This window comes from Gadus morhua, chromosome 4, assembly GCF_902167405.1.
Source record: "Gadus morhua chromosome 4, gadMor3.0, whole genome shotgun sequence".
Taxonomy (NCBI): Eukaryota; Metazoa; Chordata; class Actinopteri; order Gadiformes; family Gadidae; genus Gadus; species Gadus morhua.
The window spans coordinates 15,252,546-15,275,240 of record NC_044051.1 but is presented as its reverse complement, the minus strand read 5'-3'; the positions used below and the strand labels follow the sequence as shown (position 1 = coordinate 15,275,240).

Genomic DNA, 22,695 nt, shown 5'->3' with positions numbered 1-22,695 from the left:
ATTCGGAGTGCAATTTTTGACGTTGAAATAAATGTGCTACTTTTGTATCGTGCTCCACATAAATGACCAATCTTGACCCATACTCCGGAACTTGGTAATTAGTCAAGCACCATGAAATAACAGACAATAGTTTCAGAGATGGCAGGGCCAGTGAGGAGACTTCTAAAGAGCCCTGGGGGGGGGGGGGGGGGGGCTGTTCGGAACTCCACTGATACCGAAGTTCTGGAAATCATTGCAACTGTTTATCATTGCAAATAACCAATAACTTTTGATATTGATCAGTTTGCTGGTTGTGATGGACAACTGCAAACAGAGCTTGCCCCTGATACACATTCAGTCCCATTTGTAATCCCTGGGAGGTAAATGAGGTATTGGAATTAAAATATCTGGGGATGTTTTAATGAAGAAAAAAAGTGTACAAGTTAAAAGCGTTTTATTTAAAAAAAAGAAAAAAAAATGCAGAAAACTGCAAAGCACTTTGTTACATTGACAAAGAAAACACAAATGTATGACAATTGTTTCCAACGTCGAAGGACAACAAAAGAAACGTCTGTACAATGCAAAACTCCTCAGTTGACCTCTGCAGCAGTTATCGCCTTTTCTGGAAGATGTTGCCTCTTCCCATTCCTCCACGACCCCGACCTCTGGCCGCCACTGCACAGGAAACAAGCATAAGCACATTAATTAACCAAAGACACTGACATGAAACAATTGAAACAATAAATATAGTATCCATATGGTCTGACAGGAAGGTAGAGGGCCAAATACAGAACACCTCACTTCTACGACACATCCATTTCAGTAGCGGGCACACACCTTGAGCTTTGAGAATGGCCGCCTTGCCTCTCCCGGCCCCTGATCCCTGGTTCTTGTTCTTCATGCTCTTTAACATGGGTGCATTCTTTAACATGTCTGGTAGGATGAGAAAGCGGATCTTGCTCCCACGGATGTAGACCTGCTCCAGCTGGGCTACTCTCCCATCGCGGTAGGTCACAGTGATGTTGGACATCTGTGAGGGAGGCACAGGGCAGGTTAATAGGCTGGGAAATGGCTGTTGCATTTATTATTATCCTAGTTATGGTTCCTCAATTAACCATAGTCTTTGACAAAGGTAGCCCAACATTAGAATAAAACAAATGTTCAGCAGTAAAAGTTGGGGAGTTTGTGCCATACTGTGCCAAAATCATTCCACAAAAAATTGTATTGGCAAATAAATCTTTGCACACAAGGAAAATGTATTCAACGTCATATAGTGCCGTTACATATGTTGTTATACTCTAATATATTACCATGTTATACTCAATGACTACATGTAAAGTTACAACACATCCTTTACATCGCAGTAGAGTAAGTTTTATTTTATAAACATCAGGTATAGGGTGAAATTGAATTCATGGGATAGCTATATTTAGGCATCAGCATGCCACACAAAACTCTAGATAATATTTTACATTATCTTAAAACTAAAATTGTTTCACTTTAACAATGACATGGATCATCACATCTAGAGTGAGTCAACAGTAGACATTTCTATTCACATTTTCTACTATATATTAAAAAAAAAAACTAGCTTGCCTGATTTAGTTTGGTTAAATTTCGATCATGCTTTTGTTTCTGTTTTATGATGCATAACAAGTCTCCCTGAACAACTATTGCCCTCCTAGACATCCCTGGACGGAGGGCTCTTTGCCTTGTATCATCAAGGTTTATATTCTCTCCTTTAGTTACTTTGGGGATGATGAAAATTACCTTTGAGTAGGTATATGTGATTCAGGGCTAAAGAAAGAAAAAGTACCTATACTCTAATTGTGTGGTTGCAAGTTTGGGTCTTTCAAATATTAGATGGTTGCCAATATGAAGGCCACAATAAGCAAATATATAGCACTTTAATTAAAGCACACAAATGTAGAATTAACCCGACCAGGTCCATCATCTAAGAAAGTTATTCCACTCAAACATTTGGGTTATGGGAAGAATTTCCTTCCAACTTTGTTAAACAGAGCATAAAATCAGAGGTGACTTGATTGGAAGCACCACTAACTTTTGAATAACTTTAAACCGTTTGAAAGGATGGCTTAATTGGTATGGGTTAGCCTTGGTAGAATAACCACCAATATATTGGTCTACACAATGTAGATGTATGTAACTTACTTGGCAGTTCATGTTGTCTTCGGCTTCAATGAGCTTGCCCCTGTACACCTCCCCAGTGTTCGTCTCACAGGTCACGATGTGTCCCTCCGCTTCATGGAGAACCTTGATAGGCACGCCGATAGACATGTTGTCGGTCCTGTGGGGAAAAGCAAAATACATCGGTTACTTTGATAAGATTTAATTTGCTTTTCACTTTACAGTGGCGAGCTTAAACTTTAACCAATATTCAAGTTAAATCGTTAGAGATGTCATGTTCAGTATTGCAGCTCGATCACAGAATGGTTTATTTTGGCTTGATAGATGACTGGTTAGGCCAGCAAATAGTGAAACACAGTACAACGTAAACTACAAATTACACTAGTTGGTAATCTTTCTAAATATGTATATATGCAGTAAAACCAAAATACTAACAGACAACCAAGACGTAATACTAGATACGGGTGCGTATCATATGGAAGAGTTAATGATTTCATTCATTTGAATCTTGTAGTTAGCGACACTGAGCTAGTCGGCTACACCTCCAGAATTAAGGATAGCTGAACCACGTAAATATCAACCCTTTATAAACATTAGTTTGACGACATTTTAGAATATATACCATCATACAAATTAAACATAACACATACCTGGTTTACGTATTTGGAAGAGTTTTCTTTGTTATTTGGGATAGTCTTCTACACTGCGGCAACGTGCAGACGTCGATTTCACAAACGCTTTTGAGCTTTTTCCGCCTTCCCAGAATGCCCGACAAATGTAACTACTTCCGGGTCACACAACGAGATGGCCACTATGGACCTGTAGTTTTTTTTTTTAAAATTGAGGCCAATGATAAACAATGCAAACATTGCATAAATTGGTATTACCATGTGGACAGAACATCGACGCCGAAACGATGATATAGGTGAAGCTATATTCTAGTTTCAAAGTATTTTACTATGGATAACTGCAACAGTTTCTCAGCTGACAAGTGTAGGTAGCTACATACACGAACACCCACACCGCTCTAGTCCAAGTTGTACCATATTAGCCCAATAGGTGGCACTAAATCCCTTCATAAAATCTCAATTTCCATAAACGTTCAGGGGTCACCAACCTTTTGGAACCTGAGAGCTACTTCATGGGTACTGAATCATACGAAGGGCACCCTCTTCTGAAATAACAAATTTGCTCAGTTTGCCTTTAGGTATATATTATTATTAATGATTAATGATACTCATCTATGTGAAGACATTGATCATGTTAATGATTTCTCACAATAATTATCAACAATGACTTAAAAAGGTGGGAAAGAGTTGTTCAAGAATGAGTTGTGCTATTTTTTAGAACAGGCCTGCAGGCGCTTCATATGGTCCTTGCGGGCGCCCTGGTGATGGTGACCCCTGGTTTAGGATTTGACCTAATGGATTTGACCCAAACAATTGAGACGTCACATTGCAATGACGGCCTCCATGTTGGAAGCACAGCATCATTAGAATGTTATTTTGCTGGTGGTCATGGTGTTGTTATCATTGACACACACACACACACACACACACACACACACACACACACACACACACACACACACACACACACACACACACACACACACACACACACACTCTAACACACACATAGACGCAGACACCCATGCAAACACACAAAAAGCATGGTATAAACATACACACACATACTGTAGACCCACAAGCATATATGCACACAAACATACACACACACACGCACAGGCATGCCCACAAAGAAGCATAATATATACAAACACACAAAAATAAGCATGCAGGCACATGTACACATACACGCACGCGCGCGCACACGACAAACAAAAATAGTCTGAAATACACAATTCAAGTCAGATGTTGTATAGAGACTAAATGGGACTAGCACCTGCCATCGAGTGTCCATCGTTATTCAACTTCCACTGACCAGGCTGGGCCACATCCAAGCCTTCCAGGAGGAATTCTCCCAGAGAGTAGCTCCTGGTCAAAGTCCAGGTCGATCGGAGAATCATGTGTTTCCAGAAGCGGGTGACAAGAAGGGAACAGGTCTCCCCATACGTAAGGATCTAACCACAGAACAGTCTCAAGAACAGCTCAGTCTTAACAACAGAATCTTGGGAGCATATCATTGGAATGTTATTTTGCTGGTGATAATGGTGTTGTTTATCACTGTTTAGTAATTGATCTTGAAATCATTTGTCATTATTGGAAGACATTGTTGGGTTGAGAGAAAAAGAGAACAACATGAGAAATAGCCACATCGTTTCTCATTTCGGACGTAGCAAAACAATGTTTTCATTAGCCTAGGGCCCTAGACTAAGGTATGTGTACGTTAATATATATTTTTTTCTATCAAAATGGTGGTGTATTTCCCCAAAAATATCCAATGATGCATTTTGATGCACAATCCCTTTCGCCAGGTGGTAGTTTATTTTTACAGTCTATGGATGTGAATATATCCTTTGTCTGTAATATTAGAATAGAACAACTAAACTAAACAAGTAGAACTAAACAATATATGTTGGAACACCAAATTTAAAGTTTTTATTATATTTTTGATTTCAATGAAAGAAAGGCTGTACATTGTCCATCTACTTAACACACGACAGTCCCGTGAGTGACATCATCTTCAACAAACGCATCCAACTCAGACAATACACAAATCCCGTGACACAGTAGCTTCTCTATTTGTATTCTGCCTCGGCCACGAGTCGGTAACAGGAGGAGAATGGTGTGACTACGAGTAGAGGCAGCGGAGGGGGGCACTGCATTATACATCCTATGACAGCTAATGACACAAAGTCCACGCTCTGAAAGGTAACCACCAAGTAACCAACAAGTACTTATCATTCTGCAACTGAATGAATAGCTCAATGGTAGTGTGTATAAAATAGTCACTTTGTGATTGAATAGATTTAGACTTGTAGTGAGATCAAGAAGTCCCTTTATGTAATTTTTAGGACTGACATTTAAAATACATTTATAATATACATTATAATGAGCCATTATCATTGCTCGTGAGTCGTGATAAATTAAAGCACTATTACAGTTCTCCTTATATCACAGTACTCTTCTTCACAGCATTATACATAATCCTCTGTCTGTTTGCCTTGATGGCTTCTTCTGTTACTATTGACTTATAGGTCGTCCATTAAACGAAGCAGAGGGGAATACGTTGTAAATTCCAGACTCTTTACTTCTATCTTCTTTTTTTTTGCGAGCACCTTATAAAAAGTGAGGTTAACACCATTTGACTCTGTTGAGAACATACCATGTATTTACAACAATCAAGCAAGACAAATAAAAAAAATAAAACCCTAGCTGGTTGATCTAGAGTCAATGAATACATCTGTTCAGTGAAGTTATTATAACTATAATAATTGAAAAAGAAGGATGGAAGAGGCCGCTAGCTTTGCTATTAAGTAGCTTAGCGTCGAGGGATGCGTATACAGTGCGACTATAAGTTGGGTGCACGTGTCGAAAGTTGTTGTAGAGGGGCGTGGCATCATCTTCATACTCCTCACTGGCATAGATCCCCGAAGTCAACCGCTCCAGCTGATTGGAAACAGAGTCGCTAACACGTTACAAACAACAATCCAAGAGCTAGTGAATGGCAGAGAAAAATGCATCAAATTGCCAATCCATCGGGGTAACACCATTGAGTTGAGATGTGGTGGACCTACCTGGGACCAGGAGATCTGGATGGGCACTTCAAAGAGAGTCCAAACAACTGCTTGAGAACATGGAGGAGTGGTCAGGCTACCATGGTAACGGTAGTACTGGCTCATATGTTGTTGAGGCAAAAGACCAATCAGCGGAAAGGGTTTGATCGAAGTGGTTTGACCTAAGAGAAGGATAGAGACCCGAGTTCAGAAGACATCAAATGCCACGTACAAAGAGGAGAGAGCATGAATTTTGTTTTATTTTTCTAACCTTTGTAAGCAACAGATGACAGTTTTTTGGCAATATGTCCAAATTGCTCATGGTCTGCATACGCCGTCTGATAAACAAAATATAAACCAGCACAATTACAGCAACAAAAGAGTTATAGCTTCCAATTCAATATATCACCTCTATACAGAGTTAACGCATTTGAGCTCACGTCAACGAAGACTCCGAGAACCGCCAGGCCGGTGGGGTCTCCCAAGGCCACCGACACGTTGGGATGGGTGGACTTCATGTTGACGATGTGCATCTATAAAGCCAAACGAGCAAGCTGTCACTCGCTATGTCTCATAGGAGGGCAGCGTCTCTCCACCGTGATCGTTGTAGTGTGCCTTACCTCCATGGGGTATCTCTGTCCGTCGACCGTGTGTTCGGATCCGTTGCTGGAGGGGCTGCCCCAGTGGAAGTGCAGCTGAATGGTGTGGTACACCCCAGGAAGACCCCCTCCGCTCACAGACAGACCCCCGCCCACATCCAAAACAACTGGGGGCCGATGCATGCACACAAGATATACAGACAGACACACACACACACACACACACACACACACACACACACACACACACACACACACACACACACACACACACACACACACACACACACACACACACACACACACAGGCATGCAAACACACAAGAAGCATGATATAAACATATACACACACAGAGACCCACACACATAGATGCATGCATAGGCATGCACACACAGAAGCATGATACACACACAAATAAGAGAGACACAAATAAGAGAGACATGCACACACCATGTGCACAAAGAAAAACAAAATACAAAATTCAAGTCAATGGTGTAGAGAATACATGGGACTTGTACCTACCAGAGTGTCCATCGTTATTCAGCTTCCACTGACCCGGCTGGGCCACATCAAAGCCTTCCAGGAGGAATTCTCCCAGTGAGTAGCTCCTGGTCATCTGAGAGTCCAGGTTGATCGGAGAGTGATGCGTTTCCAGAAGTGGGTGACAAGAAGGGAACAGGTCTCCCCATGCGTAAGGATCTAACCACAAAACAGTGTTAAGAACAGCTCAGTCTTAACAACAGGACTGTCTTAATAACGGCTCTGTCTTAATAGCAGCTCAGTCTTAATAAGATCACAGGCTTAGTAACATGAGATGTTAACCACAGAACTGTCTTAATCGCAGCCCATTCTTGATAACATGAGGTCTTAACACAGAACTGTCTAAATACCAGCTCAGTCCAGACAACAGAACTGTCTAAATACCAGCTCTGTCCAGACAACAGAACTGTCTAAATACCAGCTCAGTCCAGACAACAGTACTGTCCTAATAGTAGCTCAGCCTTAATAATAGTACAGTCTTAATAACGTGAGGTCTTATAGACAGAACAGTCTTATTAACATCTCAGTCATATTCACAGCTCGGTCTTCGTTTCTGCCATAATTTGGATTTTGAATATAGCAGTAATATTATTTACATTCAGGAGTTTTGAAGCTTGTTTTCTTGTAAATGAGTTCAACAGAAGAAAAAGACTCACCACAATGGCCTTCATCGTAACAATATTCCTCTACTATAAACAAGAAGGATTGAAGATTAAATTAGTTGACTGCAATGACAGAACATTTTGATTTCTTCAGGAATCTGCGTTTATGTGTAACAGAAACAATGACCAACATTGAATATAATTTTTACAGAACAAGAAGATGAATATGGTTTTTGGCATACCTGTGAAGATAAGGAATGGTTCTTACCCGAGTCGGAGTAGCCAATCAAAATCATAAGCACGGCTGTGGTCACAATCATCTTAAGTGTCCTTGGCTCATCAACCCTTGCACGTGTCACACTAGGAGGGTCTGGTAGCTCCGTCCAAGCACCTGTCTCTGAGCTCCGTCTAAACTCACAGCCTTAAATAGGAACCATTGGTAAAAAACTTTGAGGATGGGATCCGTCTGATCAGTGGAGTGTGTCACTGACGGGCAAGTGGTCTCGTCTCAACAGGCCCATTGATGCCAAGAATACGCAGTCCGTCTGTCCGTCCCCCCTTACAGACACACACACACACCCCAACACTAACTCATTACGGATTCCCATCCTGTGCGGCAGGCTTTTCTAACAGTCATTCATCTCCCTTGATAAGTCAGAGGGTCAGCAGCACAGTGTATTCAAATAAATCCAATCTAAACAAGGAAGGATTATTTGTGTATTATTTTACCATTTGTGACTTGGGACGTATTGGGGTTTCATGAATGGATATATATTTTGATTGATTCAACTACTCCTCTGTACTCATTTTGTCATTACTTTTTAAAAAAGAAATGGTGTTGGAAGTGGCATTCAGTGTAATAATAGAAATGGCTTTATCGTTTGCTTGTAAGATGTGTGTCATATGCTCAAGTAGTACATAAACGTCAAGCTCCTTTCCACTTTCAGAAGAGGAATTTTGCCGTTCATGATGCAAGAGGGCCGCACACTAATGTAACTCAGGTGAGTTACATACTGTATGCTTGACGGACTACAGCACTATATCATTTCATCACTGCAGCTATAGGTTAAGCTCAAAATATGTATAATTCGTATAAGTATAAAAGAAGATATTTGTAAGTATGAGCGTCTCACTAATTAAACCCATCCACCCGTGGCTCAATGAAAGCCAGGATAGATTTCTCTTTAAATCAATCTGGCTTTTCTGGCGGGCGAGAAAGGGTGGTCAAGAATGTGGCACAAACATGATGACTGCGCAGAAACAGGGAGCTCCGGCCTGGTCATAAAACCTTTCGATTCACTGGGGAACTTCCCCTCCACTAAATTAAAGTTGGCCTACATCTGAAATAATGCCCCGTTTAATTTGATAATTAATCTTCACTGTAAAATAACACTGGGACACAGGGCAGCGGCAGAGCCTGTTTACGGCCCGCCTCGGAGCCATGAATGAGTCGATTCTGTCAGAGAATGCACGCGGCACGCACAGAGCCTCGCTATTATTAAGGAACTATTGTTCCCAGCGGGGGTAGCAGGGTTCCCTGGGTCATGAGTCAGAGTAAGGTATATCAGCCGGCTATAAATAACTTCAATCTGTCTTTTGTTGTTGCTGGAAGTGATCGAACACGACGGAAGACCCCGAACAGAGCGGGGTTTCCCGCTCCCCAGCTTAATCCAGGGGACATTTGGTCGCTGGCTGACCCAAGGACTTCCTCCGTGGGTGGTGCACCTTGGAGCCACCAGATATGGCGAGAGGAGAGGCGGGCACGCCAGGGCGTTATCGCCACAGGTTGAGGGTTCCCGAGAGTCAATTTAAGTCACCGGCCACACAGCAAGTTGTCCTTCATGGTGCAATTTATTTGGCATTTGATTAGATGTACATCGACCTCAGGAAAAGGAAAAGTACAAGACCAAGACCAATTCCCCCCCCACCCTGCGAATTGAACATTTTGCAGTTTAAAAGCTAAGGAAGGAGAGTTAGGATGTATCATTGGAGGAATCGTACATAAAGCGTTTCAAATCAAATCAGGTACTTCTGACACCACCTTAGCCTATCACAGGAAAACAAATGAAAATAAAACTAGTGTGAATGCCTTGTAGTTTTTTTTTTTTTGGGGGGGGGGGGGGGGGTTGAACTGCACACAAACAATAAACCATGGGCAAACATCTTGATTCATGATTCAACCTAGATGAGTTTTACTTACAATGCTTTCAAAATAAAAATCCCCCAGCATGCCTTAAGATAATCACATGCTCCATATAGGTCAAAACATAAGCCCCCAAAAGACCCAATCGGAAACAATACACCTTCTCCTGTACACACATGCAACACCTTCCACAATTCATGGAGCTCACTGATAATCCTCTGTGGATTGTCGTTGCCAAAAACATATTTTAAATAAACTTAAAAGACAAACAGAAAAGACTTAACAAGATGAGCATTGTACATACATTCAGAAATGAGAGCGTCGCACCCAATAACAGGCACTCTTTTCTCTGTCTCTTAGGGGCCTCGGAAATACACGCACACAGAATGGCAAGCCACGTTTAGAAAGGCATAGCGTTGCTGGTGGTTATGTATTCTGTCTATGGCCAGGCCATGAAATCCCTGAATTTGGCTGCTGAATGACAAACCTCAGAGAGGCCATTTTGTTTTTGTGCTTTGTTTTTTGTATTAACGGGCCGGGCCTTGGTGCCATTCGGCAACAAGAGTATAAAAACACAACTGCAAAGATTCGGGGGGCCTAGAAAATATCAGTCCACCTATTAAATGAATGCTTTGTAATAGAACAGCATTAAAAGGGGCATTCAAATGTAAATCATGTCCACTTGGGGTTTTTGAGCATTTTTTTCTTATTTTTGGTGAAATAAGAAGCAGAAATAATATGACCAGGAGAGATAACATAGCCACCAATGCTTAACAGAAATACAACAAAATCAGGTACAATATTTAACAAATACCCATGACCATTAGGCAGCCTAAGTAAACTTGCCAAAAAAACTAAGATGTACCGCTTAAAAAAATAATACACATAAAAAACACATATAAATGAATTTAAACAAGACAATAATTGTTCTGTTTTTGGTGGTGGCTTAGACATCCTTTGTTCAGCAAAAAAAAAGAGAGTAGTAGTAGTATTGCAGTGACAGTATGAGTGCAAAGAATAGTAAGCTATATTCCAAAAAAGATTTCAACACATCAACTTCTTTTGATAAACATTGTGGACGCAGCTAAAGCCAACTGTACCCAGCTTCCCAAGAGGTACCAAAACATCCGCTCGCGACTACAAAACTCACTTATTACCCCACCCGCCTGACTCCGAATGCACATATAAACCTGGATGACCGCTCGCTCTATGTGGATCGGAAATGCTTGTCTACTTCTCACCAGGTAGACATCAGGGATGTTTTAAATCAGTGCCGGGACACTAAAAGGAGCAGGGGGCGATGTCCGGTCCGCAAGCCAAGACTCCACACACGCCTACTTTCACAGCGTTGTGAGACAAAGAGACAAAACAGGACCAGACTCTTTCTCCCTCATTCCTTCACCATATGTCGGTTTCTAAAGAACTGAAGAAGAAAAATAGAAAATAAAGTAAACAGGCACCGAACTGAAAAGGGAAGGAGGGGGGGGGGGGGGGGGGGGGGGCGGGACTTGACATTAACAGTTCTTAACATGGCGTCTAAATCTCGAGACTTGCAAAAGCTTTGTCTGATAGAAATTCAGGAGTCGAAGCTCGCACACAAAGCCACTGCAGCATCTTCTGGACTGCACAAGAAAGAAAGAAAGAAAAAAAAAGTCTTCTTCGGATCCTCTTCTGGATGACCGGGTCCCAGTTAGAGAGGACCCACACACGGGCAGGTCCCCACAAACCACCACGAATGAAAACTGTGACTGCATTACGACTCTCCTACACCTGAAATAATAGTTTGTTTTCTTTGAACTTCTCCCACCGACTGTACAAATTCTGTTCTTTCATTCTATTTCATTTTTTTAGATCATCCTCGTTGCCGTTGACCCCTTGCCTAAATATTAGACCAGGCCAGTCCACTTTCACACTGAGCCGGCTCGCTGGCTCCCCCTGCCGGCCAGTCTGGGTATGACTGCAGACCCCAGCCTCACACCACCGTGCTGAGGGACAGGCCGGCGCTGCCGCAGTCCACGGCCACGGTGGTGTGGGGGGGGGCGTGGCCGTCGGTGGGCGTGTCGGGCCCCACCAGGAACGTGTTGCTGTCGATGGAGTCCTCCCGGTGTCCGGCGGGGGGGCCCAGGGCCTGCTGCAGGGGGGCCGGGGGGACCTGGGGGATGGCCACCTGCAGACAGCGGGCCATGGTGTTGGGCTGCCGAGCCACCACGGGGACAGCGCTGCGCACTGGAGGGGGGAGGAGGTGAGCGGCACAGGAGAAGGGAAAAAAGGAGAGATGGAGATTAGCTCAAAAAATACAAGGCTATATTAATTAAACCAAAAGCCTGGATGGATTCGTCTTTAAATCAATCTGGCGGAGAGGAGAGAAAGAGTAAAGAGAAATTGGAAAGAGTAGTGAAATGATTTTTTAAAAAAACAAACAAATCAAGCTTCACAATGGTCCACTTCTTCCTGTAGACAGAATCTTTAATCCAAAGCAAATTAGTGATCATTTCTTTTAGACGTCACAAGGAGCAGGTCAGGGTTTAGGCGGGGCATCCTGCTCGAGGCTGCCTACAGGTCAGGTCGACGGCGGTCTTCGGGGGTCTGAAACCAAGAGCCTTAGAACCGATAGCCCCCTAGACTAAAGCTCCCCCGCCCCCGTCCTTACCGAGCTCCATGTAGAGCAGGCTGTCGGGGTCGATGGAGGCCTCGTAGGGGGGCGGGGGGTCATCCGGGTGGTGGAGGTCCGGGTACTTGTAGGCGGCGTAGGGGGGCGGGGGCTCCTGGAAATGGAAGGCGCCGCCCTCGCCGTCGTCCGACAGGTGCAGCGGCGTGAGCCCCGTGCCGAAGCCATCCGGGCCGCAGTCGAAGCCGGGCACGCGGCGGCCCAGGTTGAAGTGGTGCACTGGGGGAGACGGGGAGAGACGCCGCGGTCAGACAGTCGACCTCGCCTACCACCCCGCAACATTTGCTGATCATTTTCTCATTGTACTACGATCATTATTATTTTTATTTAAAATTAAAGTTCCTTTTTTTTTATTTATATAAATGTATGAAAATTGTATGCCGATGCACCCCTCTCATTAATTATACGTTTTGATATAGTATCATAAAATAAGTAATAATAACTCAAAAAGTAGCTGAAAAGGTGAATCCATATGATGTAGTGCTCGGGGTGTACATGCAGTAAGCTTAGAGGGACACAAACCAATAGGCTACACTGCGGGACGCTGGGCCCTGAGGTTTCTTACGGTTTCCTCCGATGAGCGTCTCGATGCGCTCGCGGCGGCGCTGGCGGAGCCGATGCACCATGAAGAGCAGCAGGGAGAGGATGAGGAAGGAGGAGATGCAGCTGACGATGAGCCTCATGCCACTGGCCATGGAGTCAAACAGACTGCTGCCGTCTGGGAACGCAAGACAGGAGGACAGTGTGAAGGACTGATGCATTTAACGCCGTTAACAGACACAGATGAACGATATTCTGAATTACAACTAGGATGTATTATGCTCCAACATCGTATGCTTTGTCACCGTTGTTGTTGTTGACTGGTAGTTCGAAAGAACTGATTACCATTACATAAATTCATTGCAAAGTTCGTACAGGCCTTACAAAAAACACGAACAAACAAATGAAAATTGAATATACAAAAAGACAGATACAGTAATAGAACACAATACATATAAAAGAAAGAAAAAATTATAGTAATCTAATCAGAATCTAATAAATACAAATCTAGCATATAATAATGACACTTCATAATCAAAAGTTGGCTCGAGAAAAATGTAAAACTCAATATCACCATAGGTTGAGCCCTGACTCGTCCACCAGCAGTGAGATGTGTGCAGTACCTGACGCGTCCACTAGTGGTCAGCATTGTGCAGTATACATAGTGTACGACTTGGTGGCTACCCGGTTCGGTGTGTGCCGTACCTGGGTCTAGGCACGTGAACTTGCAGCACTCCTTGGGGTCCTTGCGGAAGTTCTGGCAGCTCTGCGGCCGCTCGCACAGCGCCGCCACGCACATCTCCGGCTCGCCGTCGTGACACGTGCAGCTCAGGCACGGGTCGTCGCCCTTTGGCGTGAAGTAGTAGCCCTCGTTCACCACGTTGTCCTTGATGTCCACGCACGTCTGCCCTGTGGCCGGGGGAAGGGCGAGACTCGTCAGATACTAACTTCGGAAAAATAGCAATTTATTTTCCTTGTAGTGTTAATATTTTTGTATCGTACATTTATATTGTAAAATGTATTTCATATATCAAATTGCTCTAGCTGAGAATTCTTATGTTTTTGGTTTCCTTCCTTGTTCCAATTCCCAGTATCCCCAGTATCCCTTTTGAATTGGGGTTCTGACAGGAAGCAGAACGCGACGTAATCCTCCCCGAGTCCACCAATCGGAGCGCGACGTACTCCTCTTGCACAGGAAGGGGAACTTCTTGTGGCAGTTCTCGGCGTTCCAGCTGTGCAGGCCCCGCTCGTTCATGCTCTTGCTCTGGAAGCGCTGCAGCTGGCCGCAGAACACGTTGTCCTGCATGGGCGCGCCCTCCTGGGAGAAGCTGGGCAGGCTGTCGGGGGGCAGGAAGGCCTGCATCAGCCCTGGGGAGGGAAACACAGCCGCACCACCCGCGGTGATAAGCACGACTAGGGGGCAACAGGGAGCTGGTGGGCCGAGAGGAGAACAGTAGATGCTAAACGGCCCGTCTGCATAATGAATAGTATGAATAATGTAAATGTAAATCTTGGTCATTGTTGTTAAGGTCAGCCAGTCAGAGCCTGGTAGATTTTCTTTAAAATGTTTACCTTTATAGGCCACTTCCCAGCGCCCAACCAGGGAGTGGTTTTGAGTGGTGATAACATACTGGTAGCCGACCCAAAACCTACGAAAGAAAAGTTAGATCCACATTTTTATAAATCACTAATATATTAAATATTTGATTTAAAATATGCAGGTGAGTTGTGGTTCTCGTCGAACCACTAGATGGCGTATAGGGGTCAGTGAGGTGCCATGGGGGGGGGGGGGGGGGGAGGCTAATCCCTGGCCTGAGGTCTGTATATACATTCAGACCTAGGGCCAGAGGGGTCACCACTGTTTATGGTCACTACCACCCACGTGGGAGGGGGGCTGGTAGCGACCATAAACAGGTTTCCCCTGGATGGCTTCCCTACAAGAAGCTGCTTTGCGCTAAACGTGACCTTACATCCCATAATCCATGTCACACATTCTTGTTTACACGTGATTCGTGTTCAACGTCAACATCTCTTATGTAACGCGTCTCAAATGGTAGCTTCTGTTGTTGCCAAAAAACAGCACTTTAAATTTTGTACCAGTCACCGGTTCCTTATGAATCCAACTACTCACTTCCGCAAGTATTCAGACGTAGACAGAAGTGAGACAAACGCACGAGATTGCAAACTCAACCGTCATCAAATACATTTCTCGACACTCACTTGCACTGATCTCTAGTCTGCTCGCAGACCTTGTCATCAAACTCCACGTCGATCTTAAGGATGAATTGCAGCTCCTCATCTGTGACGAAGGTGGCCAGCGAGCCGTTGACCTTCTGGCAAGTGTCCACGGCCTGCCAGTAGTTCTCCTTCCGCAGGTACACCTTGTAGCAACTGGCCGTCTTCTCGTAGTGGTGCCAGCCGCTCGGGCACTTCTCTGCAGAACAGATAGATAGATGGAGAGATTGATTAATACTTTATTGATCCCCAGGAGGAAATTCAAAGACACATGAAAACGTGTCTTGAAAACGCTTGCTTGAAAACGTCACATACAGCATACATAAACAAGATCATAAAATAAAATAAAATATCCACAGGGATAATATGGACGATAGAAGATATTAAATATAAAAGACATGCTTTGGAGAATGTGTGACATGATGGTAGTGCAATTAAGTATCAAAATAAAAACCGTGCATTTAGGGCTGAAAAACATTGAATAAAAACGTATTATAAGGGGTTGAAGGCTTTAAATATGTGCTGCTGTTAAGATTCAAGAGGTATAATTGGAGTGGTGATTTGTTAGAAATGGATAAGCCATTCGTCGGCAATGAGTGAGGGAAATGAACTGGGATAATATCGGTTTCGAGTCGACTGAGCCCGTCTCTGCTCCAGGCTAATTTCTGACCATTTAGGGCATCTCTCCCGTGACCGTAACAACGGTTGGAACCGGTCCCTCACAGGTGTGTGAAATGCAACACTTGTTCTCTGCCCTCTGTCTCCTTCTTTACCGCTCTCGAATGGTCCCTACAGCAGCTCCACCAGGGTCCTGGTGTGTGTGTGTGTGTGGACGGACGGTAACTCTTACTGTTGAAGCGCGCCGGCTGGGCGACGCCCATCACATCCTCCACCTGGTCCGCACTGCTGCCGTAGCCAAACCGCTCCTCCTTTATAGCTGGGGGGAGGAGTTCACTTGTGTTAAAACAAGGCGTATGTTGGGACAGGTTATTGCAATGGGATGTCCTCAAATCCAACCTGGGAAGTATGTTTTTGAGGAGATATTTGAACTCAATTGCTTCCGTATGGCATAACGAGCAGTTAAAAAGGTGCTATTTTATTTCATTTCATCAATAAAATCCCATCCTCCAACTGATATATTCTACAAATAACAGAAGCAGGCCATTCACTTTGTTTACAAGAATCTTTATCTCGACACCCTCCCACTCAGCCAGCAGAGGTACGCTAGTTCACCCAGTTAGAGTGGACAGAACACTGTCGGTGAGTTTTATGAAAGTCTTACGCCTACTGACTGGGGGGTTCTCAACCTCTCTCTGCTGCTTTCACACTGCATCAAAATGTGGTTTTACTAAATGGTAAAAACTGGTTTTAAACCGTATTATTAATATCATGCAATAGCTATATCAATTAAATAACATGAATGTATTCATCTTTAATCCAGTGGACATTTACATTTAGGTCCTTTTATAATGTAAACACCCTAAACGCTTTTATCCAAAGAGACAAATGCCCTTGACGCTTTAATCCAAAGCACAACTTAATATTATAGATAATATCAAATAAAAATTACATTTGTCAGAAACAAGAAACAACATTATCTCACTGTCGGAATGGTCAGGATGTCATAGAAACACATGCCAAGCACTTACAAATGCTGGTTAACCCGTTCCCTGTAAACAACAACGATAGCTAGGATGGCTTACTGATGGCGGTACCAGGGGTCCAGCCGAGGTTGTCGAGCAGAGCGCTCAAACAAGTCCTCAATACACAATACTCTACCATATTCAAAGGACTCAACAGGGTTGTAGTACTGTGAAATAGATTAATTAAAACTATATATTTACAATGAACTAGTCTAATAAAACATTGTTTTACCACGGCTCACATGAGAAACTCTGAGGCAGTTTCAAGTCATCATGTAATGACAAATCCCTCCATGATTAATTACTGTACAATGACCAAAACACCATTACTACCAATAACATTCCTATGCTCCTATACTTCTAAAATGGCAGCGCTCTTGTTAGTAGAATGATGGTTTTGTGGCCTTGTGTCCTGTGTTAGTCATCGCCCTCTGCATTTTAATAATGCTATGATCGAATGACACTTCGGACACTTCGTCTTTCAGTTGAAATGACAGCAGAGAGCCGAGAATAAAAAAGCGGTCAGAGAGTACATGGACACATAGACAGCAGCTTCAGCCTGAAGCTTAGATGCTGGGCTCAATCCTGCACTTTTTCCCTCGTTCAGACGATAATGCTGTGGCAGGCTGGGGTTTAAGACGGGGAAACAAACAAACAATGGGATTTCCGTCAACAGCTTAACACTGCTATCTATCCATCTATTTGGTGTCCCCACGGGCCAAAAATACCCTCCCACACAGAGACAGGCAGCTGGTGTCTGTAGTATCTGTGCCTTTTGCTCCTTTCTGATTATGTGCCTGCCAAGTTATTTTAACCCCTGACCAACCATTTGTGGGATGTGGAATGTGGCGCTTTGCATCACTTATATTGACTATTTAGTGATCACTGAAAGTGAAATCAGAGACTGAGGCATTAAAGAAGCAGATTTTACAGGTAGAATGATAGGATTGAACCTACAACCTTTGTCTGCCGAGTCATCCTAGGCACTTGACTATCCTGCTCCTTATGATGGCAATAATCACAAGATCACAACAACATAGATATTTTCTACCTACATAGTCCTTCCAGAAGTACAAGCATGCAATAGTGCATAAAATAAAATCAGGCAGTCAGCAACAGGATTTTTTCTGCATTGAACCCTTGAGCATAACATTAATATTCTATAAACATGGTCCATTCCCTTTCTTCTCGTTTCATTTTTCAGGGGCCAACATAGTTAGCCTCGAATTGACCTATTTTAAAAACCAAACATGCCTGCTGGAACATAATAATTACGCAGAACATGATTCTGATGGCAAAATGGACGCCTTCAGAAAATGACTCACGGTGACAGTCCAGCTCATCGCTCTTGTCGTCACAGGCGGTCCAGCCATCGCACTGCCAGTCCAGCGGGATGCATTGAGTCTTCCCACTGCGACAGGCAAACTGGCCCGGGTTGCAGCGATGCTCTGAAACACACACACACACACACACACACACACACACACACACACACACACACACACACACACACACACACACACACACACACACACACACACACACACACACACACACACACACACACACACACACACACGTTACAGACAATCGCCTGGTCTGAGGCAATATTAAAAACGTCAGCTAGAGTGTGGGTACGTTTTGTGTTTGCGTGGGATGTATTATGGATAGTTGGTTGAATCTGATTCAAAGAAGTAGAGACACCAAACTCATGAATGATGTGATTTAAACCAAAACCAGCACACAATGTTATCCATTTCGAAAGTATATTCATTATGTTGACGAATCGTGACTCGGGGATCAGAGGACTAGTGTTTTATTAATTAAACCAACCCTTAGTTGCCATGGCAACAGTAATGGTCACGACGTAGCCATCCCCTAGATCAAAACAGCCCCTCTCTTGACCACGTGCTAACGTATCCCTTCGTAACAGGGGGTTCATAATAAGTGGGCCAGCGGTTCGGCACCATGGTGGGTTCACACATGAGACATGTTACTGCAGCAGAGCCGCCCACGACAGGCTGGTAACATGGGATCAAACCACTGATCCAGCGTTCAGAGTCCAAATTAATGTATGTTACATATCATATTACCATGAAGTTATTGTTTGTTTTGAAATCTGAAATTTGTTCCTTGTTAGACCATAATAGTGATTTATTTTCCGTGATGCTTGTCACAAACATCGGGGAAAGATTAATTAATTACAGTTGCACAACTCCACACAATTAAACTCTTGCCTGATTCAAACCGTTATTATTCAGCACCGTTTGAGATAGTCACTTAATGTCGTTGACAAACAGCTAGCCTGTTGCGAAGAATAGGGAAGATGGACTTTTGCACATTCATATATTATAATTCATTTATTCAAATCAGGAAGCGAAGGCGACAAACTTCTACTTTAGTATTACGTATGCACCGCTTACCTGCCAATAATCTGGCCACAGCAAGCTGTGGACCTGAAACAAATCAAGTAAATTGAATGCTAACATCCTTTATTTAAATCTGTCCACGTTCAGTCGTGCTTATTTATACACTAATCTGTATTGAAGCAAACCACAAAAAGGCAAGTCTGGGTCCCCCACTGACTGTCTTGTTTTTATTTAACCGTGTGGAAATCCTGTTGTTTTTTTTACCACCCCATTTAACAAAAGTGCCTGCCTTCAACACCCATGTCTTTGTTTGAGAATTCCTGCTTCTTCTGAGTTTTAAAAACAGCCAAAACTATTTAAGGGTAATGGTTGTTGTTTCAGCAGCCTGGTTGACCTAAACTATGCTAGCTTGGATGCTCCAACAATACAGCAGAACTTTGACAACACTACCCACTTTATCTAGCGGTAAACGCCTAGCTGTTGTTGATCCATGCGGCTAATACAGTTTGACACAATCAAATTATGTTAAATTAGGCAAGGGGAGGTGTTTAACTTCATTGTGTTGCAAGAAATGCATTGTGAAAGGAATGATGGTCGGATAAGGCCTCATTTATAGGAGATGTCCAGCTGGAGTCCTGGAAATTAATTAGATGAATGATGGGCTTGTCTTTCAGCTTTGTAGATTAACTTTTGTATGAATAGGTACATAACCCAACTGTGCATGTGAAAAGCTATACAACTAGGCCTTGACATTATGTGCTTTTGGGGAAAGTGATACGTTATATGTGCAAAGTCACAATGTTATGTCATCAGAAAATATTGCTTGTTTAGCAAGTTTTTAGCAGAGCCCGCAGAATCGTTCACTGCTAAAGCTGATTATTAAAAGGTGATTGAGTTATTCAACTCCTTAGTCATTTTCAGGTTAACTGCAGCCAACTGCCATGTTTGTTTTGTAGTGGTTTGTGAATATATGATACACAACATGTCGAATGGAAACGGGAAAAAAAAACTCAGAAACACTGCGAAATGCTTCCAGCCGTCCCACAAGGAATTATACATTCATTATTATATTCATAGCATTAATATACAATTATTTTTGAAGTTATTAGTCCAGACCACTACCTCTAAACTACAGTGAACGCATCATATATTCTCATCAAAAAATGCGTATGCCAATGTTCTGAATTAGATCAATACATGCATCCAAAGTTGACAAAGGTTATGTTGGGCACTCGGTTACAATGTTTGGATATGGCTAATTGTTTCCAAGACCTCAAGGGTATTGATCAAAGCCTTGCGGAATGGACTCATGTAGTATGCAACAGCATCCATCAGTTAATTCAGGCAGAAAGAGAGACTAACGTTTTTCAATATTTCTACCTCCCATCGCACCTTGATCATAAATCATCTGCTGATGACGACAGCTCAACAACGGCATTGGTAAAGTAGCTGTTCTTTCTGGTGAACCATGTCTGTCCATCAAGTTTTGTGTTCATACTTTTCACAAACAGAAGAGCAGCCATGGTGACAACAAGACAAGGCCTCTAGCTATTCCGGTGTGGTCTGAATCTCCTTCCATGGTCGCAAAGCATCTCCATGTTGTACAAAACATAGATGTGTTGTAATTATATTTGCTACATACCCTTCATGCTGACTACCCGTTTCCTATTTTGTTGAACCCAATGGCTACACAAATTGAAACTGAAAAAACAAGGACATTAGGGACCTGTGTTTTGACCTGACCTACTGTGGGGCATCCCCTTCAACTTTGCTAGGGGACATGATATAACATATGACTTGGTCATAAACCAAAAAAGTTGCCACATCAATCCAATGTCAAAGTTAGTGGCCTTTGGTATCGATCGCTTTTGGTTATGTTCAACGGTAAATAAATACCAAATATAACTTCCAAATTGATAGAATTTGATGGATGCCTTCTGAACGAGACCCTCTTCTTGATACCATATTTTCACGCTGGGGTCCAGACAGTGAGTCATGTTATCATTTCAATCCCCATTATTTATCTCCAGTTCTACACCGAGGGATTAATGTCTTAAAATAGGACGGATGAAACGACAAGGAAAACAATCATTAGTTCTGTCCCTTAACATTTGTTTCCCGCACGGCAATAAAGAGAGATTGTAAAGTACGACCCACAGCTATAACAGCATGCAGAGGTCAGCCAGATACCATCCATCAGCTGAGCATGTATCCCTCTGGGTGATCCCCGGGTATTGGGGCTTAACCGTCCATATGATTATTGAACTGAAGGTCCTGCCCTAAACATGTGTTTTTAAATAGGAAGATAAACCTATGAACATGCAAAAGCAGTTAGATCGCTTGTAACCCCATGGGATGGAGATGGTTGCCTGGGTCATCAAATCAGTAACCCCTTCTTTGGTCTTGAAATATGCGCACTGTGAAACTATGAGATTGTTTGACTATCGTGTGCTTTATAAAACAGATGATTTTGGAATGGTAAACGGATGCTACTTTGCCCAAATAAACACTACTACTGGCATTCAAGACACAACATGTAGTCCTTTTAAGGACAGCTGGAGCTTCTTGCGTTCATGCTGATTTGCTTTTAAGCTAAAGGAATAACATCACTTGCTTATCATTTTGTTTCTAGATGTTCTAGGATTTGTTTGAAGCACGATATGGTTGTCTAATCTCTTGTCTTTCTCCCGAGGCTTTACATGTTAAACATCTAGAAAATATCCAATATTTCCATCAGCAATTTATTTATTTTCTGACAACTGATATTATCTTGCAGACATAGCTGTATGGTGCAGGGCAATACACAGCTCATATGCGCGCCCTGCTCTGCAGACGCATGCCGCGGCATGAGGAGAACCTCGAGTCCGCGGCTCTCTGGAGGAGGCCTCGCTCCTCATGCACACCGCTGAGCAGCAATTCAGTTTCCCCTTTCGTGCATGTTGACGTCAAGCACTTGAAAGCCAACGTGTGCGTTTGGCGTTAAATTACCTGTCTTCGGTGGATCCGTTTGCACGAGGGCGAAGAGAAGAGAGAAGAAGACGAAACAGCTGCTGTCAGCCTTCGGCAACATTTATCCTCCATTCATAGTAGCTCGTCTACTCAGAAATAAAACACCCGAGAGATCCGCACCACGGTCGCCCCCCTTCAACCTGTTAGCACCCTAATAATAAAACTACTAATGACCGTGTATCCATTTGAGTTCCGTTAAAGCAGCAATGCGATGAAGTGGGGTCTTCCTGCAATACGCTCAACAGACACTCGTAGATTAAAGTTAATCTACAGAGCCTGCTATGGCTAGCAAGCTGGTGTACGCCTACCGTCCTCCCTACTGAACCAAGATGGCGGCGTCCTCCCATCACAACAACCCGACGTCGAGGAGCCCAACCAACACGCAGAGGAGCGAGTCATCTGGGGAGGCCTGCTGGGCGGAGTCCATCACACACAATCTCTGTTATTCAGTAGGGAATGCATTTCCATTGGAGATATGGTGTATGAGCGTTACATAAAATCTGGGAACGTCGGCCTTGGGTTTACTCCTACGAGTGAGTC

At 43.3% G+C, this 22,695-nt stretch overlaps 3 protein-coding genes across 3 annotated transcripts; all 3 read right to left on the bottom strand.

Annotated features, from left to right (window-relative positions):
• Window positions 1-416: 416 nt before the first annotated feature.
• On the bottom strand, window positions 417-3,080 carry snrpd3l (small nuclear ribonucleoprotein D3 polypeptide, like). Its single transcript, XM_030355255.1, has 4 exons — window positions 2,778-3,080; window positions 2,152-2,287; window positions 817-1,009; window positions 417-654 (listed from the first exon to the last, which is right to left on the bottom strand). Exons 2-4 carry the CDS (start codon window positions 2,275-2,277, stop codon window positions 590-592), a joined length of 384 nt encoding a protein of 127 aa, XP_030211115.1. The 5' UTR covers window positions 2,278-2,287; window positions 2,778-3,080; the 3' UTR covers window positions 417-589.
• A 1,585-nt stretch (window positions 3,081-4,665) lies between these two features.
• On the bottom strand, window positions 4,666-8,044 carry LOC115542205 (carbonic anhydrase 15-like). Its single transcript, XM_030354363.1, has 8 exons — window positions 7,817-8,044; window positions 7,603-7,635; window positions 6,929-7,105; window positions 6,427-6,572; window positions 6,247-6,339; window positions 6,078-6,144; window positions 5,828-5,988; window positions 4,666-5,699 (listed from the first exon to the last, which is right to left on the bottom strand). Exons 1-8 carry the CDS (start codon window positions 7,866-7,868, stop codon window positions 5,481-5,483), a joined length of 948 nt encoding a protein of 315 aa, XP_030210223.1. The 5' UTR covers window positions 7,869-8,044; the 3' UTR covers window positions 4,666-5,480.
• A 1,336-nt stretch (window positions 8,045-9,380) lies between these two features.
• On the bottom strand, window positions 9,381-22,516 carry dgcr2 (DiGeorge syndrome critical region gene 2). The gene is made up of 10 exons (XM_030354115.1): window positions 22,135-22,516; window positions 18,103-18,225; window positions 15,985-16,071; window positions 15,120-15,333; window positions 14,472-14,548; window positions 14,082-14,267; window positions 13,605-13,808; window positions 12,925-13,077; window positions 12,342-12,578; window positions 9,381-11,917 (listed from the first exon to the last, which is right to left on the bottom strand). The coding sequence occupies exons 1-10, from the start codon at window positions 22,214-22,216 to the stop codon at window positions 11,664-11,666; spliced, it is 1,617 nt and encodes a 538-aa protein (XP_030209975.1). The 5' UTR covers window positions 22,217-22,516; the 3' UTR covers window positions 9,381-11,663.
• Between the last annotated feature and the right edge of the window lie 179 nt (window positions 22,517-22,695).